Genomic DNA, 25386 nt, shown 5'->3' with positions numbered 1-25386 from the left:
AGTTCCCACTCTAATTTTTGTGAGATGCGCCAAATAGCTGCATGTCTGACTTTAGTGACGCCGATTTTGATGTGCTCATATGGGGAACAGACTTTACCCACCTATATTCGCTAAGCCGTTTAATGTCAGCAGAGCCCAGGTTAGTATTATGTCATCATGTTTTCAGCATGGGCCCCTGCCTGCGGTATGTCATGTAGCAGTGACAATCTTGACGATGTACAAGGTTCTTCCAGGGGTTCCATCATCGTAACTCAAGGCACAACACGAATTTCAGGTCAGGAAATGCTTGAGCTTTTGCATTACAAATAAAAAAGATCAAGACCTGGCCATCACCGTACCTAGTCAGTCAATCGTACGTTACTGCTCATTCACAAATAATCCTGCCATTCCCATGCCCGTACCGATACACATGCTCGTCAGTAAGATTTTCTTGCCCGTCCTACGGCACTCACTGAGGCCAGTGACGATCTGCCTCGTGCCAGTAGCACCGAGTGGGTGTCCCAGGGCGATCGCGCCGCCCTTGGGATTCATCTTGGCCCAATCCAGACCCAGCTTGTCACGACAATAGACGGCCATGGACGCGAAGGCCTCGTTGACTTCAATGACGTCGCAGTCACTCAAGGACAGGTTATACTTAGTCAGAAGCTTAGGAATGGCGATGCTGGGGCCGATACCCATTATGCGAGGAGCCAGGCCAGCAACGGTCGAACCGACGTACTTGGCAACAATGGGCTGACCCAGCTTGATGGCGGTGGAGCGCTTCATCAGGAGCACGGCGGCAGCTGGAACAAATATTGGTGGTCAGTAGGCATCGAACGAGCCATGCGAGGTCGAGACAAAGGTGCATGTGTGAAAGTAGGTGTCAGGTTGGCTTACCTCCGTCAGTGATCTGACTGGCATTGCCGCCAGTGGTGGTAGGTCCCCACTGGGGAAAGGCAACTCTGATCTTGCTCAGGCTCTCGGCAGTCGTGCCAGGCCTGATGCCCTCATCCCTGGTCAGAACGACATCCTTGACCTCGCCGTCAGGACCCTTGAGCTTGGTCTTGATGGGAACAATCTCGTCATCAAAAAGACCCTCCTTCTGGGCCTTCTCGGCGCGCTGGAAACTCTCGGCGGCATATTTATCCATTTCTTCCCTGGTGATGCCAAAGTCCCGACTGACGTTCTCGCTCGTCCAGCCCATGGGCTGCATGGTGTCGGCAGACTCCTGGCTCTCCGAGGTGACCGCCTCGTCAAAGGGCTTGTCGAGGGCATCGCCGCCGATGGTCATGGACTCGGCGCCGATTGCGATGCCAATTTCAATATTGCCGGCGGAGATGGCATTGGCAATGTCTGCAGTGGCCTTGAGCCCAGAGGAGCAGAAACGATTTACAGAGGAGGCACCAGATGCGTTGGGAATGCCGGCGGCGAGCGAGGCGGCGCGGAGTTTGTAGGCGGCTTTTGCGTCAGAGACCTGGACGGCGACCATGGTTCAGCGGCTGCTCAGACAAAGCACTGTCGGTGGGCTTCTTGGGGCCAGGATGGGGTCGCATACATTACCGAGGCAAATGTCCTCGATGAGAGCGGGATCTATGGCTGACCGCTCCTTGACCTCCTTCAACAGGGCGTAGACCATGTACTCGAGGCTGGTGTCCTTGAAGCCACCCTTCTTTGCCTTAGCCAGGGGCGTCCGGATGGCCAGGGTTATGACGATGTCGTCGGCATTTTTCGATGTGCTGTCGAGATAGATGTCCACGTCAGTGTCTGCTTCGAACCACGCGTGCGCAAGCCCGTCCTTCCAGCAGCAGGGACTTACATGGAGGCAAGGGAGCTGCCGGGAGTCAGGTGTTTGAGGATGGAGCCGAGTCGTTCTACAGCCATGATTGACGATGTCTGGGTGTATGGGCCTGTGTGTGTGTTTGTGTTTGTCGTTGGTGACAGGACAAAACGGGTCAAGACAATTCGGCTGGATGGTGAGCGAGATGAGAGGTGGTGAAGGGGTGATAACGACTAGTTGCGGACGGCATTGCGAGACGCATGTCGGTTGTGGTGTCGGTTCGTGTCGTGTCGTGGCCAAGGTCCGTCCTCGAGCCGGTGTGCCTCGGCAAACCGTGGCTGCCAAGTGCGAGTGCTGGGTGGCATTCTCCCATCGCCTTAGCACCCTCCCCGCGGCTCCACGGGAGTCCCCTGTCTCCGCCGAGTTCCGACTCCCAAGGTGTGTTGCGGGGAAAGGCGTTGGGGCCAGACCAGACCACTCCAGGCCGGTCTCCATTTTAACCGCCGCCCAGCTCCTAACCCGCAGGTAAACTAAACTTGCCCCCACCCCCCTCGCCCACCTGGCCTAGCAGCCCTAGCTACTGCACTCATCTCCCTTCCTTGTGCTTAGTGCTCGCATCCTAAGCCCGACGTCGAGTAGGGCTGAATGCGACTATCAAATTTTACACAGGCATTAATAGAGAAAAAGAAGCCGAAACCCCAAAGTGAGGCTGAGACGGATCGACTACTCATTCCTCCAGCCAACCTGGGCTCTAGGATTGACCATCACTGTCCAAACACATAAGACCTGTCGAGCAACATTGAAGTCAACTGCTCACGTTTCCCTGATGACTCAACCGGAGTGTCCATAGTCAGTTCGAGATGACTGCAACGCTCGTGCTTTGAGGCTTGATGGTGGGCTAGAGGGCCACGGACAATTGCTAGGGAAAGGTAATGTTTGAAGCCAGAAATGATCCAATCACCGTGACAAGTCAAGTGTTCTGGATCTAACACCAGTCAAAGACGAGACTGTATCGCTACGAAAGTAGTGGCCCGTCTCTTGCGAGGACGTTGGCATACGGTTTGAGTCAGTTGGTCGGTCACTCGCATAGGCGCGGTCCCAGTAGTTAGACTACTAGATATAGGTAGGTTTTTGCCAAGGCTCTCACAGATAGATAATGTTCGAGATATTTCTAACGCCTTAGACGATCCCAAGCCCAATCGATTGAATGAGAATTCCTCAATTGAAAAACTTGGCTTGAAGCTTTAGAAAGATCTCAAAAGACTCGATTTGCCTGCGGAGTCTTACAGTAAGTGAATGAGCTTGTCAATAAACGCGGTCTGCAGGATTTGTCAATCAAGCCCAGTCAGCCCGGCTGCGTAGAAAAGTCAAGGCACCCTCCTGCAACCGCCCGCGATGACAAAATGTTGCCTTGACAGCTCATCCAACGGCCTCGTCCAGGTAGCTCTGGGCCTTGTTACACAGACGAGGCCAGCCTGCAGACAGAAGGAGCCCTTTCTGCCTCTGCTCTTTCATCATCCGGCCTTTTGCATTCTGATGCCCACAGTAAAAAGACCAGGTTGATTGCACTGTCCACATCCTTGTCAAAAAGATCATTCAAGAAATTTCATCCTCCCCAAGGGAAGACAAACCCTTCAATGTGTATCGCTATCTAGGTGCAGTGTGGCGTCCAACGTACAGCTAAGGCCTTTCAATCCGAGTCGGGGGGAGCATCTTGAGTGAATTCTCCCAGGTTGCTTTGGGATCCCATAGCTGCAGGTGACAAGATCCACCAAGGCGCTGATAGGCTTGCAGGCTTCCAAGAGAGCAAGCTTTTGCTACTTAAGTCCTTGATTCCTCGCAGGGCAGGCACACTCAGAGCGAGGCAAAACAGTGTTTGAGCTGTGTGGCAAACCAGACCAGCTTGTGTTGCCTCTAGTGGACAAAACAGCACCACGCCTCGCAGGTGCACGCTTTCCTTCTTGGACCACGGATGCGCCTGCCCATTGGCCTTTCTGCCCAGGCACCCCTGCTCGCCACTCCTACCTACATACACACCTTGCTACACACAGTATCAACCTACCCAGGCAGGCGCAGAGACTCACTTACTCTGCTACACGCAAACGACGACATTGACAAACACACACTCCAAGCCCACCCTCACTCTGCCGCCTTTCCTTCCTCCCACCGGTGGCCGCCGTCTCACATCTCAGCCCCATAGTCCGTCCTGTCAAGACCGTCACGCTTTCTTCGACATGAATGGCCTCGCTGATTCTGAGGCCTTCAAGGCCTGCTATGCTCAGTTCCGACAGTCTGATAACGACCGTGACATTCTCATTTCACAACTTCTCAGCAATTATGAGGATTTGCAGACCAGGTATCAACAAGTCGTGCACCAACTCCAAGACGAGAAGGAAAATCGTGAGATCTGGCAGAGAGAGACAAGAGACGCCCGCAAGCAGCTCAATCAGTCGAGGCTGGATAATGTGAGCCTCTCCCCTTCCTTCTCCCTCGTCCTCCCGGTCTCTGTCTTGACTTCCATCTCTCCATATTCACTTTGCGCCACCCCTTGTCAGGTGGGCCCCTCGTCCCTGCCATCTCACCTCCCCTGGGATAATGTCCTCCGGCATAATCTGATCTGGGACAAACCTCCAAGTGCTAACAGCTGCCAGGAGTCTCAATCCTTTGTTGTTATGATTATCGATGGCGACGGTGCAAAGTTCCGAGACGACTATTTCAGAGCCGGCGATGATGGCGGTGGCCAAGCCGCGCAGCAGCTAAAGACACAGATCAGGCTCCAGCTTCAGGAGACGTACCGTGATACCAGCATTGACAACTGGAACATCCTGGTTTTCTTCTACGCCAACATGAACGGCCTTGCCAAGTGCCTCGCCTCCCGCCGCATCCTTAACACATGGACTGATCTCCAGAAGTTTGCCTCGGGTTTTGGTCGGGCCAATAGCCTCTTCTCATTTGTTGATGTTGGCTACGGAAAAGACAAGGCCGACCACAAATGCCAAGCCATGCTCAAGCAAATGCTTCACGCAACCTCATGCCGCCAGTACGTACAATCCTTCTCCCGTTACGGTTACCCACCCGTCCTGTATTTAAAATCATCCAGAATGCATCAATTCAGGCTTCGTAGCAGGTGACTAACACATCTAGTGTGTTCTTTGGCCCCTGCCGAGATAATGGATACCTAAACCTACTAGAGGAATACAAGCACGATCCCGTTAAGAGGGACAAGCTCACTTTGGTCACCACAGAGCCAGCCGGAGCTGGGTTCGTCAGCTTGGGCTTCAAGATTGTCGACTTCCCTAGCGTTTTCCGATCCGAACCTATGGATAATATCAGCACCAGATATCTGATGTCACCAGTGTCGCCTATGTATCACGATATTGGTATCCAACCTTTCCCACCTGCCCGCGGCCCAACCCGTGGCCCTGGCCAATATGCTATGTCGGAGGCAGGCTCTAACAGCTCCGCTCCCTCCGTATCGAACGGTAACGGAAGTGTCAATAGCGGTGCCAGTAGCGGTGGATCCACGTGGGCCGTGACTGCCAAGCTTAGCAATGGTCCGGTGATCGACATATACAGCAAGCAAAAGCCCTTGCCAAAGCTCAAGTACGCACTCTTCAACGCCGCCAACATGAGGGTCGATGAGCGCCTTCCGGCCGCGGACCCAACGGCACTTAGATCACTCGAGAACAAGGCCAGGTCACAGGGCTGCAACTTTTGCAACTACTACCACCTGACCGGCAGCTGCGATAAGAATGACAAGTGCGAGTATCAGCATGAAGCCAAGTTGTCGCAGTCCGAGCGATTAGCACTCTGGCACAAGAGTCGGGGGATCGTGTGCTCCGACCAACAGTGGTGTGAGAGCCCTTATTGTCTAAGTGGACACCATTGCAAGAACGTCTACGACGGCAGAGCCTGTATCTGGGGTACAAGGTGCTTTTTTAAGGATACGCACGAATCTGACGTCAAGGCGACCCTGAAGGTATTCGAAGATGGCACTCGCGAGGACCTGACATTTTGATGGCGATCCACATGTAATACTTTAGCTTCTCGTAGATGATACCACCCATGGTAAATAGACTGCGGTGGGCAAATATAGTGTCCACGCAAGTGAATGGTTGCCATAAATGAGTGTGCCTAATATATATTGGATGGTACACACCAGATGTCTGAGATCTCAGGAAGACAGCCTTCGTCTCAGTTACAAATACCTGGTAAGAAGGCGATATCCCAGAGTGCATATTTGGTGTTCCAGGTTCCTTGTTGTTGTCTCATATATAGCACAACGCTATACTTCGAGGGTATGGGTGCATCTATTAGCCTCCGTAGTTAAACATTCTTTTCTTGGCAAGGTTTAGACAGCACTGATGAGTATCGAGGAGGCCCGGGATGATTTGAAAGGATGCAACTTCATCGAGAAACTGATGTAATTAGGAATAGACGTCAGCCTAGCAAGTGCAAATCCACAAGGGACAGCGAGAGAAAATCGCTCAGAATTATCCTATATATCCACAAGCCGTCCATGAACAGGCAACTAGTGTTATAAATTAACCTCTTCCCTCTGATAAAATCATTCATGTAGACAGAGTCCTCGTGTTTTGATATGCTTCTATTTGAACAGCTTCTGTATTTGATGTCTACCTTTTTTTTTGGTTTCTATCTAGCGCCTAGCGAGCGTATGACCGATGTTTCTTATTCGAATGGGAAACGACGCGTAAGAGAGGGAATGTCGACCTGTTCTATTCTAGATGTTGCACAGGTTTCGCCGCATAATGGAACTGGCTGAAAAATATGGGCGCTCAAGAATACTTCAAGCAAGCATTTATATGATTAAGCCAAGGAATTCTAGTCGTACTTTAGCCACAGAGACATAAAATATGTCGCTAAGCAGTGAGTGTGTGGTTGAACATCTATTAATCAGCAGACTGGTATCAACAAATACGAATTACTTTTCCATTCCGTAATTTTACTTAGCTACTTGCAAAGAAGTCACAATTTCAAAAGCCTTCACATGGAAAGAATTAACTTGTGTAAATAGCAATGGTGAAATGTAAATTGCTAACAGAGTCACTCATCACCAACCCTGAATGTGAATTCTTATTGCCGCCTGGACTTCACTTCCAGTCCAGGTCACACGTTATAGTTCGTGTTGCGTTTTGGTCACGCAAATCTAGCTACTAAAATATTTGAAACCGTCGAATCACGCCACACCCAGTTCCTGGGGACAAGCCACAGACGGAACATGCCGTAAATCGCATGGTGATATACCAAAAAGTTCACGATAAACCCTTTTTACCAATACTTCGGAATAAGACTACCAATATTAAGATATGCTGGTGCCCTAGGAGAATTTAAATGTACATCTTTGAACAATCCACTGTGGAGAGAGGGTGACGACAGTGGCCAGTAACCTTATGCGCATAGCATCCGCCTGCTTCAGGACATCATGGATCAACAGGAAATGGGATCGAGAGCAAAGTGGAAAGAATTTGATTCATTGCTGAATGTTGCACTGCACCCGAAGTTTCTTCGAGGTCTTGCGTCTCAAAAGTATCCGAGTACCAACGCAGGGGAACGGCGTGGATTGAATATCACATAAGAGCAGTCGCTTGAGCGAACTTTTAAAAGTTCCGTCATCCCCTTTGCTCTCAAGTCTTTCAGGCGGCAATGTGAGTGCGCTAGGAATTTCCACATCCTTTCTTTGGCAGCTGAAAATGAGACCGCAAGCAGTGATAGAGAAACCCGTCAGTCCCCTGATTGCCTACCCGCAAGGTTGACAAGGCGCAGCGCCAATAGGATGACGGCCGGGCCGGCCGATGAGACTTTGCGTGCCGCCACAAATATGCTGTACCACATGACATGTTGCGCAATTTCGCCAACTTTTTGCATTGGGAACAGTCCGGCTAGACTTTTCTTCGCAATTTATCTGCGCCATGCAAAGCTGTTGGATGAGATACTCCTGGATACATGTACATTCTTACGTGGTGTGACACAGCTTGAAGGCCAACGGTCGACTTGCATTCGAAGAAGAGAGCCAATTGTTTATATACTGATTGGTTTTGTGGATTCAGCTCCCAACAAAAAAGCAATACATCAATAGTGGGCACTGGAGTGACCCAGCAGTGAGGTACTCCTCTTGCTGCCATGCTTTCTGCAGAGTCAGACCATATGACCGATTCAGATTAGTTCCTGTACTAGAAATGCCTCTCTGGTCGAATTTTACTTTTGCTTGGTTCACAACAACCTCGCAATTTACTTCCCTTGATCCGAAGGCCGACGTGCCTGTGCTCAGAAATAAATTTCTAAAGCTGTTCCAGAAGCTACTAGACAAGCTGTGTCACTAGATCGGAGCGGTCATGTCTAGAACTAGTCTCGACGGGACAGCCGCTTCCCCCGTCAGACCCAGCCCGCACATTCTATATGCATCGGGCGGGCCGAGAATGGCAATGAGCAGAAGATATCATATTGATCACGGCTACACGGTCCGATAATTACCATCAACTAATTAAAAATGGGCACGATATTAGCATGTGTGCGAATCTGAAAAGTAGCATCACAGTTGGTGGTGCTCAATTTTGAGAAGATATATTAAGTATGATGCGACAAGGTGCCCATCGGCGTTGTCTGCTGAATAGCTCAGTGCCACATCAAATATTCGCCACCGCTATTTACCATATATTCGTGATGATGATTACCATGTCTTGCATTATGTTCGTTACGTTGGTCCTGATGGTCGTCAGGACCCTCGTGAGGTACCTTATTCAGCTCAAGTCGAAGCGTTTTTGCTCGAACAGCCTTGTTCAGCGGTATCCCCACGTCGTGCCTTGCTTTGGACTTGACCTAATATTACAGATACGGTGGGACTTCCACAGGGGTCAGCTTTCGGAGGGAATGCGCCGGCGGCATGCTTTTTATGGCCCGACTTTCTCTACGCAAAACTTATTCGATGAATGTATTTACACAATCGAGCCCGAAAATATCCGCACCATTACTAAAAACAAATTTGACGAGTTTGAAAAGTCTGAATGGGTGTCCGAGGCCGCCAAGCACATCGGCAGTGGTATTCTTGTGAATGAAGGAGAGGCATGGAGGTTCTCGAGGGCAAAGTTGAAACCGATTTTTGGCAAAACTGAGGCACGCGAGCCTGCACTTCTGGAACCTCACGTCAGAAGACTCATAGCAAATATGGAGGCTTTGGCGGAGAGCGGAGCAAGTTTCGAGTTCCATGGGCTAGTCGACATGCTAATGCTGGACGTGGTCACAGAATTCCTGTTTGGGGAATCCACGGGTTGCCTCGAGTCTCCGAGGAGTCCGAAGGGAAAAGAAGGAGTCGAATTCTTGGCACGTGTCAGAAGTTTTGACGGTCCTTCAGCCAAGTTTATGGCCATTGGTGCACCAGCGTGGGTAGAGCTGCGATGTTCCTACCCCAAGTTGAATGACATGGTGATTGGGATGAAAGCCTTCTTTAGGAGGAAGCTGGCAGAAAGCATCCCTGGCCCGAAAACCTCCGAAGCTCGGTCATTCCCTGAAAGTGTGTTCAAAATGATGGAAGCCGCGGACATTTCTGACGAGCAGATACAAAGCGAGCTGCGGAACATCTTTTTCGCCAGCTGGGATACTACATCAGCTTTTCTAGCCAACATAGTCTACGTTCTGTTGCAGAACCACGGCGTTCAGGACCGGTTGCGCGAGGAGATCCGGTCTCTACATGGGGAGCCCCCTACAAAACAAGACCTGTACAAGATGAAGTATTTGCGACTGGTCGTCGAGGAAGGTTTGTGCTGCCCTACACCCCCGAATTTTCGGGACACTACACTTTGTCCAAACCTATATGACCTATTATTTACCATTCTATCCAACCCGAGCAATAACATTCTGTCTTTTAGGGCTCCGTCTGTACTCGCCGGTCACTTCACACTCGCGCCGAGCCAAACGTGACACCATACTTCCACGGGGAGGCGGACAAGATGGACAAGGCCCCATCATCGTCCGGGCGGGGACCACTATCGTATGGTCCACATATTCATTGAACCGTGACCCACAGTGGTACGGTTCAGACTGGGCAGAGTTTAAGCCCGAAAGATGGGCCAGTGTGATCATGTCCAGGGCCATCGGTTGCACGGCTGCTACTGCAGGACAGAGTAGCACAAGTTCTGACAGTGACGCTGGTCAGAGCCAGACCAGCAGTAGCGAGAACTCCAGGGACTCCTTCTTCAAGCCCTTTGGTTCAGGCCCCCGCGCCTGTCTCGGCCAGCAGATTGCCCGGAACGAGGTTTCGTATATAGTTGTGAGGCTGCTGCAAGAATTCCCGCGTCTGAGGGCGAAGGAGGAGGTCGAACCCAAACCATTCAGGGAGGCCAAGGCCGTTTCGTTCTACAATGCGTATGGGGTCTGGGTTTCTGTGAGGTAAGATAGGTATCGCGAGCCGGGAGAGGCAGCTGCGTCAAGAGAGGGATGCATCCCCAATGTCGGACCACATTCTCCGGGCCGAAAGAGGAGCGCATAGACCTACGGCGTGCTTCTCGGTATTCTAACGCACGGCACGGCACGCCGGTTGGCTGCATGCTTCAATGCGGATTCGAGACAGCGCGAGCGGATGAAGACGACCATGCCTGTCAGGCACGTCTTTGCCCGCACTTCCCCGGAAGACTTGTCTCTTTTTGGTATCGGTATGCTTTCCGTATCAAGCCTGTCACATTAGACTACGTAGAAGATCACCTCCAGAATCAGGTTTTTCTGAAACACAACAACGGTGCAGCTGTTGAAGAAATTCTCTCAGCTTTCTTTTCTTTTCGTATCTGTCGCAGAGCCTACTGCAGGGCTATCACCCCCCCCCCCCTCAAACGTCAACTCATTCGGCCGTCACTCGCTGTCGTGCATCGAGGACGACTGCAATAATTACGTTCAGACTGCCTAGGCGCCGAAACTCTAAAGGCCATCAAGCACAAAACTTGGGACCTCAATCAAGTGTCCCTGACATTACGGAGGATAGAGACATGACTGGGCTGAAAAGGGTACCGCAATTAAAAAAAACAAAAAAACAAGGGGGGCGCAGCTCCCAAAGCCACGCAGCCTTTCTCTAGGCCGGAGTCCACTCCAGTCAGTGCTGACCACGTTTTGGCATGTCCGCTTCTGACAAATCACTGCTTGAAGGTGACGGCGTCGAGCCGTCACATTTCATTGTGCGTCTGCATATCGACGCCTCATACGCAAGATGCAAGTTGTCGGATGCCGGCCAATTGCCGCGGCAGGTGGCGCCATTGTTGACGCTGATCCCTGTGCAAGCGGCGACTTTGCCCTCGGCCTTGCTCACCCTCAAGGGTCTCAACTCGAAATGAACCTGTTCGTGCAGTGATTGATAATGCCCAGCAAAATTCAACAGGAGAGCTCTCGCATGCTACTCGCATGCTACTCGCATGAGTGCCCAGAATAGAAACCAGCGATGAGCAGGCGGCTCGCTGGGGTCCTGGAGATGATGGAAGGTTCTGGTCCTTTTTCTGTCCCTCGCCACACAAGTACCAGACATGGAAGCACGGATCCGAGGATATAGACGTTTTCCACTAGTAACTTTGTAACGAAAGTGGTGAGCCAAATTGTACATGGAATACAAAGCCTCGAGAAGCCTCGTTTTTGCATTAGCTGCAGTTCATGAAAACGATGGTAGAAGGGTATCCTCTGATATAATCAAACAATTTTGTCCTCGTTACCAAAATGAATCTTTTGTACATCAGATCGGCATTTAATCGTGTGGTCTGGAGTATATCAAAACGCGTGGTTTTGAGTAGTTTCCCGAGCGTGACATCGGGAGCTCTGAGGATTGAGACCACGAATGGGAAGACGATTACCTTGGGACAGAGCCCCCCGACCGCCCCAATCCCAAGCATTACGGTCCACCATGACCGTTTTTGGGTAAGAGTGCTCATATTTGGAGACATTGGCTTTGCTCAGAGCTACATGCGTCACGAGATCAGCTCAATCGACCTCACGGCCGTTCTCGAGTTCTTCGTCAACAACAGCGTAGTTACCAAGAAACCCGCATCGGCTGGCTTGTTGCCGTGGCTCTTCGGTGCCGTCGGCTGGCTCATATTGGAGAAGCCCACGAACGACATCAAAACGTCTCGGTTCAACGCCAAAGAGCACTACTCAAAGAGCAACAACATATTCCGCGCGTTTCTCAGTCCGGACATGACATATTCCGCCCCAATATGGCTGCCAAAAAAAGACCCTCGCTCCCGAGTCGAAACACTCGAGGATGCGCAGCTGAGGAAGCTTGAGTATGCAGTGAGCCAGACGCGTTTACGAGCTTCAGATCATGTACTCGAGATCGGGACAGGATGGGGAAGCTTTGCCATCATGGCAGCTCGAAAATCCGGGTGTCGTGTGACGACCGTGACGCTGAATGATGAGCAGAAGCTGCTTGCTGAAGAGCGGATAATGCAAGCGGGCTTGAACGATCGTGTCAGGGTGTTGAAGGCCGACTATCGCGAGTTGAACGGAATCGGTCCGTTCGACAAGATCGTCAGCATCGAGATGATCGAGCATGTGGGACATGAGTTCTTGGGTACATTTTTCGAGTGTATGGATCGATATCTGAAGGTTCATGGCGGAATTGGGTACTTCCAATGCATCACGATCCCAGAGACGAGATATGAGCAGTACTGTCGAAGTGAAGACTTCATCAGGCGGTACATGTTCCCTGGCGGCCACCTGCCGACCGTCAGTGGGTTGGTCGCAAACATTGATCGTGGTTCGCGGGGTAAACTCATCGTGGAGGAAATAAAAAGTGTCGGTGTGAACTACCCAAGGGCGTTGAGGAGTTGGAAGGAGAGCTTCCAAGCCAACTTCGAGGTCAAGATTGTGCCCGCCCTGCGAGAAAGTAATCCCAGAATGACAGTGGCCGAGATCGATCTCTTTCGAAGAACATGGGAGGTGAGCAAACACATTCAATTGTCAGTTCGACTGAGGCTGACAGAAGACGCGCAGTACTACTTTAGTTATTGCGAAGCAGGCTTCAAGACCAAGTCTCTTGGAAACTTCGCCATCACGGTCGGAAGGGAGAATTGCATGGCTTTCCTGGAAGACCCATAGACTGACGGACTGTACCATGGCTGTGAAATTTTGAGTGGCATAAAATTCGTCCAGATGGCAGAAAAGATCAAGCAGCACGTTCCCTATCGAAATCGAACTCGGGCTCCGTTGAAGAGAAGTGAGGAGGGGGTGGGCAATCTCTCAGCATTGCTACAGCACAGATTCACCTCAATGCTGTCATTGTGAAGAAGTGCGAAGTTTTCATGAAGGAACTTGGGAATACCACTACGATCAGGACAAAAATAGTGTAGTCAAACTGATCATGGCCAAAACCCACGGTTAGAAGACACCTCCTTGCGGGGTTGTGAAGGGAAAAAGGATCTTGAGAAGAACAAAAAGGGCCCCAGCCAGACGGGCTGGCCGAAGCATTACAAGACATCTTGGTCATGCGGCACTGTTGACACTCAAGGAACGCATATGACACTAGGGAAGCAGCAGTACCACTTCATCCGCCCGTAGAATTGCCCAAGCTATGGTCGCCAGCCAGAATGCAGACTTTGTCAACTACTATGACGTCCGTATGCACCTGGTATCGCACGCGAGAGAATCAGGTAATGGCCACTTCCCAATTTCTCACCTGAGGACAAATCAGTCCCCCTGACCGCTACACCAAGATGCCTTGGGTCGTTAGGAACAAGCTGTTTTCAGTTATTTATTAGGGTAGGGCAAACCCGAGGCAGCTCACCCGTTCGAAAACTCATTTCCTGCGCTTCGACTCTGACAACAGATTGACAGCAATTTATCTTTACCAGAAGTGACGCCTCTTTATAATCCAAACAACTCCCTAATTCACTTACGATGGAACACCTTTGGTGAGTACTCCAAAGAGGCTGGAGGGACCTTTCCGACGCACGAATTGAAACTGGTAAGTTTTGCTTGCACCTCAGCTCGCTTCACTAATGATGGAGATGAACCAAGTAAGTTGGAAAAGCCATTCGGTAATTATAACCAGTGATTAAGCTGCTCAAAATTGCCACAGGTCATGAGGACAATCCTCATGAACATCCACGGCTGATTCACGACCGAAAGCAAAAAACAGACACCGACATCCTATCTTCAACGGACTGTGTGGTCAGATATGTCTACGACGCTTTATTTGTATTTAAGAAGCCCGATACGGCTCTCTCCTGAAGAGATACTTCCTAACCTCCAGTACAAGATCTCAGAGTCAAAGACCCGCGTGGCCTTCAGGTCGTGCTAACAGTGAGGATTGGTAAGTCAGCACAGTTGTCCAATCAAATGCCCGTGCGTAAACGACATGTCCCTAGACCCAGGCTACCAACCTCTGTCCAGACGAAGCATATAATCATGTTCCCATTAGAAACCTTCCTTCCATGAGAAAGATACGATTATACTGCTTAATTCCAGACCTATGCTTCCACACCCGCAAATCGACCGTGCAAGATGTTTCCGTCTCGCATTGGCAGCGCTTACTGCAATCGTGTCAGCTGCTACAAACCAAGAACAAGTTGTACCAAATGATTCCTCTTCATTCATTTCATAAGAATTTCAAGCCAAAGAGCGTATCCCCTCACCCCCAGGAGGCGACTACTCCTTCATCTCGACGTCCTCTTGCACGCCTAGGCCAGTGCGAGCGAGACGCTCGCGCATCTCCTCCACCGTATCGCCCATTTCAATGTCCATTTCCTCGTCTTGGCCCCCCGGATCATGGTGCATTTGTGGATGTCCCTCATACGCAACAGCCAAGGCACCCGTAGTCAGAGTATGGGGTGCCACCGCCACAGGATCATTTCCCTGGCCAACCGCCCCGGAAAATTCGATCACCGGCGCATGGACCATCGCCCACATTTCGAAGTCGGTCTGTCCCCAGTAGTCACTAGCTATATTGTGGAAGGTGTCGACGCTGTGGGCAAGAGGGCCGTGGTCGCTGAACTAGAAACAGGAGATGCAATGTCAGCACTCAATCGCTCGTCCGTTCCTCGCGATATGGGTCAGGAAATCCATCTTGATGAGATACGACAAAGCGAGAACGAAACCGCTTCCTCAGATGAGATATGAGTCGAAGTGAAGGGAGAGGGAGCTAGCAGGACTGTTTTGAATGAAAATAGGGTCTCCGTCATGTCATGACATTTGGAGATAGATAAGCTATAATAAGAAGTGCCACGTACGTTGAAGGGTTCGCGAGGGTTCGCGTACCAATCGAGGCGTCGTCGGTAGACCTCGAAGAAGAGATTGATGAAGAGCTCCTCTTCGAGGGCGCCAGCGCGGGCCCAAGAGAGGACGCCGGAATGCCAGAGGTGGTCACCGACGAACTCGAAGGCCTCCATGCCACGCAAGAGGTCAGGTTCGGCGTCAACGGCGCGACAGGCCGCGTCGAACATACCCGCGAGTTCTCGTTCTATGTGGAGGCAAACGTTGCCGCCTGAGACCCTCTTGGGGACGGCCAGAACTCCGTGGTCGTGCAGGGCGGCGACGACCTGTCCAAGATCAGTTTCAACGTTTCCTCAAGGTGATTGTCAAATAGCCGATCATTGATATGAAATGATCAGAACAGGCCATCGAAAAGTAGTCTGAGGACAGTCATACTCACAGCACGGTCCTCACGCTCCTGGCGGAGCACGGTGGAGCGAGGCTCCCAAAGAAAACCGGCGCGGGGCACCGCGGTGCGGAGGGTGTGGCGCGCTGGCGCCATGATTGTGACGATGATGGTGATGTTGTTGCTGTTGCTGTTGCTGTTGCTGTTGCTTTACTGCTACTGATTCTGTTGCTGCTGTCGCTGCTTTTGGTGCGTTGCTGCGTTGTTACTGGGGAGGTGAGCGTGGGTCTAGGCAGCTCAAGTTAACCTTGATACCGAAGCCTTCAATTGCAGGCCTAAGGCGGTGGCCTAACTATGAGCTCACATCCATTGAATATGTTACTACGGAAAATTGTGCACGCCCTTGATACCAGCCCAGCTACCCCCACTCATCTGTTCATATTCACCACTATTAGCTGGGTATCATAGCAGGCTTCCTCATGACTGTGATCATAAATTCATTGCCTTACCGTACCTACAAAATTAACAGTGAGGCATGAAATGCTATCAACTGGAGCCTATTATCAACGAAGCTCCCCACACACAACATCGGCGGGCTGAGGGTAGAATACATTTCCTTTGCCGAGAGGATTACATATCTGAGCAATGATGATTCCGATGATACTCGAAGGGTGATGTATTTGAGACAGTGGACACAGCGGCCTGGCTTGGATTATAGGTATTTGTGCTTGTACTCTTTACAAGTGAAGGAGGAATATGCGTCTGAAGTCATTCTGTAGTATCATTGATGTCCTCAGCCCAGGCTGCAGGACTTTTCTCATACTAAGACCCCAAAGACAAGAACAGACGCCAGAAGTAGTATTATTCATCAATGGCCCACAAGTTCTGCACTTGGGGCTTTTCAGCGTCGACTCCGACACTGACGACAAAGGTACCCTCCTGCTCGTGCCTGAAGCCTCAAAGATTAAGAAACATGCCAGATTCGACCCCTCGCCTCAGCTTGCCAGCAATCCCGTCGCTGGGCTCGCATTCACCTTACCAGCACACTAGACCTCCGACCAGGCAAGCTGTGGCAGGGAGGACTGGGTCTGGCAAATATGCGATTGTTTGTATTCGTAGGCTTAGTTGTGTTTCTAAGGGCAGAAGGGCCCCAGGGCACCCTATTTAAAGACGTAGTCAGACCCACCTGACTGAACCCCCCCCCCCCCTATTCACTACCACACAAGCTATGGTTTCGAGATGGCGAGGATATCATCAGCCTTGTTGGTGCGGGAGACGGGCTCAAGGACCTGTTGGAGTTTCCGCAGTTCAACGTGGGCCGCTGGGCACTAATGGCGTCGATTGCCTGGATCAGTTTCCTGGACCCTCAATGACCTGCTTGGTGAAGATATGCTGTCCAGTGCCTGGAGATCGACATGAATGACCATATACGCCGTGGTTTGGACGCCCTGGAGCAACGGCAAATCAAAGACCTCGCAGTTGACGCTCCATATGATCGCGTCCTCGGCCACGCCATCATGGCGTTTTACGCCCTGAGGCTCATGTATTCCACCATAGATATCTATGCCGTGTGGGAAGAGGAGGACAGGCCTGGTTTATGTACCAACACTGAAGCTGTCGCAATTCTTCAGGAGCTTCGAAAGGGAATATGTTCACACTCTCGAGGCTAAAATCTGGGGCCCACATGTCATCTGTCGTGTCGGTGTCCGAAGAGCAGAACGGCGGATGAATCTGGCGGTCGTTCTTCAGAACCTGAAGGTGGGCTCTGCTGTCCTCTCAGGCAAAGAAGGTATCGAAGACTCCAAAGCCGTGGGAGTACAGCCTCCCAGCGTACTTGGATGTTAAGACAGCTGCATGGCTAGAAACTTGCCAATGACTGTAGCAATCAACCGTCTGGGTTCTGTTAAGAACTGTCGTCAGTGACCGGGCTGCTGAGTCAGCGGAATCCACCCTCGGACAGCCGGCACAGTACTACGCTACGGTGGTCCAGTAGGTACCTACTAGTCTACTGGATACGTGCGGATTACGGAGTACGGGATTACCGTATCATCGGCCGCAACGCAACAGGTCTCGTCTCGTCTTGTCTCCTTGGCCTCACCCTCCTGACACTGCCAGGCCTCCCTCAAACCATCATGGCCGCATAGCACCACGTCAATCCTTCTTCCACAACTACCTCGATGAAGTCAACATCAGCGCTACCCAAGAGCGCCGTCTCTTTGTCGTGATCATAGCAAATTCCCTTTCTGTCCACCGTTCTGTCGCTCCTTTCTTCGTCTTTCGCCTTCACATCAACTCGACTCAACTCGATCGGATTGGTCGCCCTCAATCGTTCCATTCAACTCCAGTCCAGGTGCTCTCGCTAACCCACACAACGAATCGCCGCAAGCTCGCCCCTTCCCAATGACGACGTGTATCAGCCATGGCTCCCAACAAAAATGATCATCGCTACGATGCCCTCCCTCCTATCCCGACCTATGATGAAGCCATTGGTGGCAATAGCCGGTCCGCTCTCGATGAAACCCACTACGATCGCACCGCTGCTTCGCCATACGATGCACACGACGACAGCGACTACGACTCCGATGGCCTCCCCAACACCCGCGGCAGATCAAGCACCACGAACGGCACCGCGCGTTCGCAGCGAAGACCGGGTGGCTACCGACCACCAACAGTCGAGACCGATGATGAGGATTCAGGGTCAGACGCTGGCGCGGAGGATGACTTAGTTCGGAGGGAGATGCAAGAGTTGGAAATAGACGATGGCGCCAGCACCCGCTCATCATTATGGTCAAAACGGATACCCTTTTCATTATCCCTACCGCAGTGGAAATGGTCTTGGCGCTGGCGATTACCAAAATTACCGTCTATAAGGCTGGGCGAAAGAGCAAACGGTGGTAGCAATACGGAAAATGAAACACCAAGGCGGCGATGCTCTCCAGCTATGGACTCCACTGCAACATTTCTCCTGGTTGGGCGCGTATTGGCCATCTTAGTCGTCATGGGCTTTCTCTGGCTCTTGTTCATGAGCGACCTCTTCTCCAACATGACGAGGCGGCTCGGCGGTGGCCAGATGTTTGATCCCGAGAGCGTCCGCATACATGTTCAGAGCAGTGTCGATCGAGCGCAGATACGGGAGAACTTGAAGCATTTTACTTCGTATGCGCATCTTGCTGGCTCTGAAGGGGACTTCGCGCTGGCGATGGACACCAAGAATCTATTTGTCCAATACGGGTTGGAGGATGTGACCGTGGACGAGTACTACGTATACCTAAACTACCCAAAAGCCGACGGGCGCGCTGTGGAAATCCTCGACGCCCAAAACAAACCAGTGTGGGCTGCGAAGTTGGAAGAAGGGGAGACGGGTGGTGAGACTGCTGGCCACCAGACGTACGTTTTTCACGGGCATTCGAAATCAGGAACTGTTCAGGGGCCGTTGATCTACGCAAATTACGGCTCGAGGGAGGACTTCAAGAAACTGTCCGACAGCGGGATCGACACCAAGGGGGCGATTGCATTGGTGAAATACTACGGTACACAAGGCGATCGCGCGCTCAAAATTAAGGCCGCAGAGCTCGCCGGCTTCGCCGGCTGCATCATTTACAGTGATCCCCGAGATGACGGCTTTCTACGGGGCGACGTCGCCCCAGACGGACGCTTTATGCCTGCGGATGGCGTGCAGCGTGGTGGCGTCAGTTTGATGAGTTGGGTGGTTGGTGACGTCTTGACTCCAGGTTGGGAGAGCAAGCAGGGACTCCCTCGATTGAAGCCGGATGAATCTGCGGGGCTGGTGAACATCCCAAGCTTGCCTCTGGCCTGGCGCGACGCTCAAGTGTTGTTGCAGCACATCAAGGGGTTCGGTCAGCCGGCCCCGGATGAGTGGAAGGGTGGAGTACCAGACATCGGCGAGTGGTGGACTGGCAATTTGTCGGGGCCGGTCGTGCGCCTGAGAAACGAGCAGGACGAGGTTGCCGACCAGCCAATCTGGAACGTCTACGGCCGCATAGTGGGTATTGAGCAGCCCGAAAAGTCCATCATCATCGGCAACCATCGTGACGCTTGGTCCTACGGCGCCACGGACCCTGGATCCGGCACAGCAGTGATGATGGAATTGGCCCGCATTTTTGGCGACTTGCTTGATCGCGGCTGGCGACCATTGCGTACGATCGAGTTCATGTCGTGGGATGCCGAAGAATATAACTTAATTGGGTCTACCGAATTCGTTGAGAAAAGCCTCGAGCGCTTGCGAAAGGACGGATATGTTTACATCAACGTGGATACCCCCATCGGGGGCGACGAGTTCCACGCCTCTGGCAGTCCCGTCTTCCAAAAGATCTTATACCGCGTCATCGACCGCATTTATGACCCAAATTACAATACAACGCTCCGGGAGCTGTGGGACCGCCGCAGTGGCGAGCTGGAGGGCCTCGGTGCCGGGAGTGATTATGTTGCGTTCCAAGATATCGCAGGAACGTCGTCCCTGGACCTCTATTTCCAAGAGTCCGACGGCCTGCCGAGCCACCCGTACCACTCAAGCTACGATAATTTCGACTGGATGGACCTCGTCGGTGACCCTGGCTTCGTGTATCACGGCATGCTGGCAGAGCTCATGGGACTCATCATTCTGGAACTGTCCGATCGGCCAGTTCTTCCTTTCGACATGGCTGCTTATGCCAACGCACTATACAAATGGACCAATGAGCTATCTGACTGGGCGGAGAAGAGAGCTGTCAACCAAGACGGAAAGGCGATCCTCGATATGAACGTCCTTAAGAAGGCGGCCCTCGGGACCATCGATGCAGTCGGGAGTTTCCAGGACTGGGAGCAGGTCTGGCAGAACAGTGTCCTGGCAGCGAACGGGTGGGAGCCCATCGGCCTGGGCCAAAAAAGGACGGAGTACAATGACCACATGGCGAATTTTGAAACCGACCTCCTGGATCTGGCCAGGGATGGTGGTGTAGGTCCCCCCCCCCCCCTTCCTTTCTTTTTTCTTTCTTTTCTTTTCCCGGATTTCTTTTTTAGATTTCCGCTCCTGCCGTCGCCCTCCTGGTGGAGCTTTCTTGGACTGACCCATCAATGAACGAACAGATTCCCAACCGTACACAATTCCGACACGTAGTCTTTGGTCCACAGCTCTGGTCTGGCTACGACGAGGCATTCTTCCCCGCCATTCGCGACGTTGTCGAGAGCGGCAACTGGACGCTGGCCAACATCACCGTTGAAAAGACGGCGCGCATCATGAGGGATGCTGCCACGGCGCTGAAGAACTGGTCCTAGTCAAGATGGATAGGAGAAGGCCAATTATATAGACATGGCTGCCCACATTGAGATGGGGGATATGGTCATCTCACTCACCCGCTTGCTCGCCCATTCACTGGGGCAAAGAGCAAGGAAAGTAAGTAAGCAGGCATGGCATGGCATGGCATGGCGTTAGGCGGGTTCATTGATCTGCCTTCTACTGGAGGCTCAGTCATCGACGGGCTGTTTGATTTGTTATTTTTGCACACATTCTTCTGGATCGGTATTTACCGAGGGCCGCTTTCCTGAATATTATCACAAGTAGTAGTTCGTGGTCTTCCTGGCCTCTGAATGAATCTACTTAATCGAATGGCTTCCGATGTCTTCGGGAGCAGGAAACGTTAAATATGTCTCGCTGCACTTGACAGCATCTGTGACGTCTCGTGGCTCTCTGGGCCAGCAGATACACATGCGGCTTGAGGAGGCGAATCAGTCACAAGGCGTTCATGGTAATTACTTAGATGTGCATATTTACAAGCAGGTCATTATACGTAACTGCTTTCACTATTGATATCTTCCTGCCATGTGAGAAACATCTGGTGCTGGCTGGATTTCGTGATAAGGACATTTGGATCTTGTCTCTCCCTTTCCCGACTCAGACCACGCCATTCCTCCACCTATTGACGAGCTGTTTATTTTGGAGTCAGAACGACTCCCTCATATTCCTTGCTCTTGATGATTTCGAGCGTGTGGAAAAAATGCTTCTTGCTGTTCTCGATCGATGCAGAATCTTGCTGGTTGCCGGCGAGGTTCGAGTGGATAAGCTCGATCAACCCGTTCAGATATTTTGTGGTGACCTTGTGGAGTAAGTCAGCTAGTGTCGTTACTTGGAACTTTCCATACGTGAAGTTTGGGCTGCGTTCGAAACTTACCGACTCATTATGTTGGTCAAAGTAGTAGACGTATCTGTCCAGGATCTCAACAAAGAGCTCGATGGAAGTGGCCGTCTCCATACAGGAGTCGGCCACCCGAAGTGCACGTTGCAGGCACTCTAGGACCCGTTTGCCGTCACGGTAGAGCTACAATCCAATTAGCACCATGTTTGATGAATCGTCGACGGCGTCAGACTCACGTCCTTTCCATCCTCCTCGCCATTTCCAAGGATCGGCGTGGCCCACCACAAATGGCTTGCCAAGTACACCGCGCGGCACTGATCCGGCTTCCTCAGCAACTTGCTAGCGTGCTGAGCACACTTGGTGATAAGCGTATCGTAATTCTCCTTCCCAAAGTTGCGCGTGGTATGCAGGGCGCTAGATATCACGCACACAGCCTGGAACTGTGCTTTGGAGTCACTAACTGCCTCCTCATAGACAGTGAAAGCCTGCGCGAAGAATTCATAGGCCACCTCCTCGTGGCCTGTCTGGTCAGCCGTCTGCCCGCAAGCGCAAAACAGGCGCAGGGCAAGTTCCGAGGCACCGGCGCCGTTGACACGGGTATAGAGTTGGGAAAGAGCGGAATGCATGAACTTGTACAAGGCCGACGACTGAGTGGACCAGTTATCTTCGTAGTGTTCACGTTTCTTGTATCGTCGAGCCAGCTTCATGCCTGCGGTGATGAGAGGCGGTGTTGTGGTGCGGATGCGCTCGTTGCCATCTGCGTAGGCCTTGCGAGTCATCTGCAGCAACTTGAACTGTGTGTCATTGTCCTCGCCTTGAAGTAGGTGTACCAGCCGAGCCAGCCAGCCCTGCTCTTCCATCGTCTCATCCGTCTCCATGGCGCGGGCTCGTGCTGACGAAACGCCTGGGTAACCCTGAGATTGAGAGCCTTCTTTGATCAAGACTGCGAGCACTCCGAGCACATTTTCCAGGTGCGCGGCTGTGGATATTGGCGTTTGATTCTTAAGAAGGGTCCGCGCAACCTCGCCAGCGACCGCACGCCTGGTAGGGTATGTCTGGGATTGGAATAGGGGCACGTAGAAAGGGAGGGACAAAGCGGTGAAAATGGAGACGTATCGTTTTAGCGGGGCTTGAAGAAGCGCGAGCAGACTTTGTTGGGCAACAGGAGAGTGCAGGTCGGCGCTGTTGGCATGCTCGTGGACTTTCGCGTTCGCATAGTCCAGAACCTGATCGACATAGTCTAGTCGTTCGGGGTAGATATTGAGAGCCAGATTTGTGAGCGACACCAGCAGTGCGATGGTGTCTTGAATAGGAAGGCGTTGCGCCTCAACAAGGTGTTGTACCTGGCCGAAGAAGATGTCGTAAAGTGCAACATTCTCTGGGATGCCACGGTGTTTGACTGGTGACCCTGGCTCCTCTCCGTTCACAGCCGTAACTTCAGTCTCTGCTACCGAAGCTGCAGGCTCTGATTCTCCAGGGAGGGTGTCGCTTGTTGACGCAGCGTCATCTCCGTGGTTGTCTCCATTCTCGCCCGCGGTTGGCTCCTCAGACTTGTCGTGGGATTGGCGAGCCGGCTGGGGTTCCTCGTACCCAAGCTGGGCCTTTTCCAATAGTTGCACCAAGGCGTCCTGTTCGACTTTCGCCCTGTCGTCCGTGGTCTCGTCTTGTGCCTCCCTTTCTGCATAGTCCGACAGCCTGTCCATCAGACCGATGACGATGGCCTTGACATTGACGTGTGGGTTCAGACGTGACACGGCTGCGAGGAACTGATCGAGAGTATGAAGGTGGTACTCGTCGGGAAAGACCTGTGTGATTACTTCCAGCAGGTACTCCTGAGCGAGCACGTCACGGCACTGTACAACCTGCTCCAGGAGAGGACCGAGAATTCCATTCTTGTAGGCTTCTAGATCCACCAGTTGGCTCAGGCGCACGATGTTGCTGCCGACTAGCAGCTGGAGCTCTTTGCGCTCTTGTGTCCGCATGTCGCGTTCCCTGGAGTGACCCTGATGTTGCAAGCGGACCCATAGCTTATTCATCTCGACAAAGTTTGTGAGGATGAAGTTGATGGAGTCCTGCAGGTTACCTTCAGGGCCATCTCCTTCCCCTGCTGGGAGGTAGTCCCTAGCCTGCCCGGACAGATAGTACCTCAGAAACAGGCCCCTTATGGGATGTTGGACGCCTCTGCTCATGTCCATCATGTCCTTCATAAGCTCCTTGACCGGTGCCCCCTCGATAGACATGTAGGCAGTGCCGACGGTGATCATGAGGTAGAGCCGAGGCACGATATTGCCGGCATACTGGACGAGTTCATAGAGATCGGCGAGGTGGTTCACGGGGTGGTTTTCTCGGAGATGGACAGAGAGGTAGCGGAGGGCATCGAAGACGGCCATGTAGAGCTCGTAGTACTGCTTGGGGCCGAGACTGGATGTTCGCAGCTCGGAGACGAGGGTGGAACTAGATGAGCAAGAGCATGTGAGTCCGAGTCCAGGGGGCTGTTGGCCTGTCTGTGTGAAGCTCCAGATGGAGACGGCGTGGTGCGAGAGCATGCAGCATGCGGATGGGGGTGTTTGGCTCGTGACACTACGTACCAGCATTTCAGGGCATCCATGAGCTTGCCAGGCATATCCAGACACTTGCGCATCAAGCCGGTCTGGTGGCGCACTGCCTCGAGGGCATCGCTGAGCAGGCGGACCTGATCCTCGGGCGGGGCAGGGGCAGCCATGGCGTCGGACAGGCTTCTGATCTTGCGGATTGATTGCTTCTTCTGCTCGAGATATCGTCCACCGATCCACCCTATGGCGGCCTCGCCGTACTGGGTGGGCGCAATAGTTCCGTCTCGGTGCAGGGTCGGGCGCCGCAGTCGCACTCTCGGTCGCAGTTGCGGTTGCTGTCACAGTCGGGCGGTTGGCCGCGTTGAAGGGTAGGAAATAGGGTGGGAAGGAGATGCGAGCGGAAGGTAAGCCAAGAGCAGGCAGGGTCGTGGACGCCGGGATAGCTGGAATTAGTCCAGAGAAGATGGACGGGACGTCTGGGACAAGGGAAGGCGACCAACTCCTGCAGCACCCTGGCAGTCAATCAAAGAACCAATCAGTCAGTAATTCAGTCAGTCTATCAATTAATTCATGGACAGCATACTGGGTATGATATGGGCACGGCAGCAGAAGGAGCGTGGGCTTGGGCGTGGGCGTGGGTGTGGGTATCTTGTCGAGCTCTCCCACCTTAGCACAAGCGAGCTCCCGCTTGCTTCGTCACCGTCAGACTAGGTAGACTAGACAGGTAGACAGGTAGACTAAGAAGCCGCAGGTGGGTACCAGTCCCAAGGGGCTTGGGGGGGGGGGGTTCGAGCTGGATGACTCAGCCTGCTCAGCACCCAGCTCCCTCGCCTTGGAGACCGTCTCCTCCACTGCCTCTTGCTCCACCACCCTTACCCCATTTAGTCTATACGCGTTGAACCTTGGTACCCTGCCAGCCTGCTTGGACTCGCCTTCTCAAGTTGTCCTCACTTGTCATCCTTGTGCGATTCACCATTGTGTCGGTCTATGCCGGGTCTGTGTAGGTCTCATCCCCCGAATTTCATGTGAGCTCCAAACTGGTCTGATCCTGAGCTTTTGCATACGCCGGGTCAAAGTTGGATGTCGGTGTTTTTCCTCCTTGCTTCTGTAGCAGGACGGGTCTCTTTCGTATTCTCAGCATCAAATAATGAATTCATATCCAGTAACGTACACAAATCATAGCTTCGCCCTTTGACTTCAAAACTCTCCCAATCTTCACATCTCAATTGCCATGTGACATCCCAATGGCATCATTCCCATTACATATTTGAAACAGTCCACCCAGCTTTTCGTAGGAATTCTATTTACGGCGACAAATTTAGCTGTTTGTAGTCATCATCACGGTCATGGAATGGGGTTGATTCT

At 52.3% G+C, this 25386-nt stretch overlaps 7 protein-coding genes across 7 annotated transcripts; 4 read left to right on the top strand and 3 right to left on the bottom strand.

The window, feature by feature from the left end:
* Positions 1 to 357: 357 nt before the first annotated feature.
* J7T55_002232 (uncharacterized protein) lies at positions 358 to 1860 on the bottom strand (the record flags this gene model as incomplete). Its single annotated transcript, XM_053132761.1, has 4 exons — positions 358 to 782; positions 877 to 1453; positions 1535 to 1715; positions 1796 to 1860. 4 exons carry the CDS (start codon positions 1858 to 1860, stop codon positions 358 to 360), a joined length of 1248 nt encoding a protein of 415 aa, XP_052989203.1.
* Positions 1861 to 3990: 2130 nt separating this feature from the next.
* Positions 3991 to 5774, top strand: J7T55_002231 (uncharacterized protein; the record flags this gene model as incomplete). Its single annotated transcript, XM_053132759.1, has 2 exons — positions 3991 to 4796; positions 4901 to 5774. 2 exons carry the CDS (start codon positions 3991 to 3993, stop codon positions 5772 to 5774), a joined length of 1680 nt encoding a protein of 559 aa, XP_052989202.1.
* A 2663-nt stretch (positions 5775 to 8437) lies between these two features.
* On the top strand, positions 8438 to 11091 carry J7T55_002230 (uncharacterized protein; the record flags this gene model as incomplete). The annotated part of the gene is made up of 4 exons (XM_053132758.1): positions 8438 to 9527; positions 9640 to 10142; positions 10260 to 10422; positions 10907 to 11091. 4 exons carry the CDS (start codon positions 8438 to 8440, stop codon positions 11089 to 11091), a joined length of 1941 nt encoding a protein of 646 aa, XP_052989201.1.
* A 373-nt stretch (positions 11092 to 11464) lies between these two features.
* J7T55_002229 (uncharacterized protein) lies at positions 11465 to 12841 on the top strand (the record flags this gene model as incomplete). The annotated part of the gene is made up of 2 exons (XM_053132757.1): positions 11465 to 12682; positions 12737 to 12841. 2 exons carry the CDS (start codon positions 11465 to 11467, stop codon positions 12839 to 12841), a joined length of 1323 nt encoding a protein of 440 aa, XP_052989200.1.
* Positions 12842 to 14389: 1548 nt separating this feature from the next.
* J7T55_002228 (uncharacterized protein) lies at positions 14390 to 15494 on the bottom strand (the record flags this gene model as incomplete). Its single annotated transcript, XM_053132756.1, has 3 exons — positions 14390 to 14734; positions 14971 to 15279; positions 15393 to 15494. The coding sequence occupies 3 exons, from the start codon at positions 15492 to 15494 to the stop codon at positions 14390 to 14392; spliced, it is 756 nt and encodes a 251-aa protein (XP_052989199.1).
* A 1259-nt stretch (positions 15495 to 16753) lies between these two features.
* On the top strand, positions 16754 to 20612 carry J7T55_002227 (uncharacterized protein; the record flags this gene model as incomplete). Its single annotated transcript, XM_053132755.1, has 4 exons — positions 16754 to 16881; positions 16970 to 17127; positions 17756 to 20292; positions 20424 to 20612. The coding sequence occupies 4 exons, from the start codon at positions 16754 to 16756 to the stop codon at positions 20610 to 20612; spliced, it is 3012 nt and encodes a 1003-aa protein (XP_052989198.1).
* Positions 20613 to 21265: 653 nt separating this feature from the next.
* Positions 21266 to 24347, bottom strand: J7T55_002226 (vacuolar protein sorting-associated protein 35; the record flags this gene model as incomplete). The annotated part of the gene is made up of 4 exons (XM_053132754.1): positions 21266 to 21430; positions 21506 to 21652; positions 21706 to 23923; positions 24058 to 24347. The coding sequence occupies 4 exons, from the start codon at positions 24345 to 24347 to the stop codon at positions 21266 to 21268; spliced, it is 2820 nt and encodes a 939-aa protein (XP_052989197.1).
* Positions 24348 to 25386: the final 1039 nt, after the last annotated feature.

This window comes from Diaporthe amygdali (genome assembly GCF_026229845.1).
Source record: "Diaporthe amygdali strain CAA958 chromosome Unknown NODE_33_length_508711_cov_65_296071, whole genome shotgun sequence".
Lineage (NCBI taxonomy): Eukaryota > Fungi > Ascomycota > Sordariomycetes > Diaporthales > Diaporthaceae > Diaporthe > Diaporthe amygdali.
This window is presented reverse-complemented; position numbering and strand designations above follow the sequence as displayed.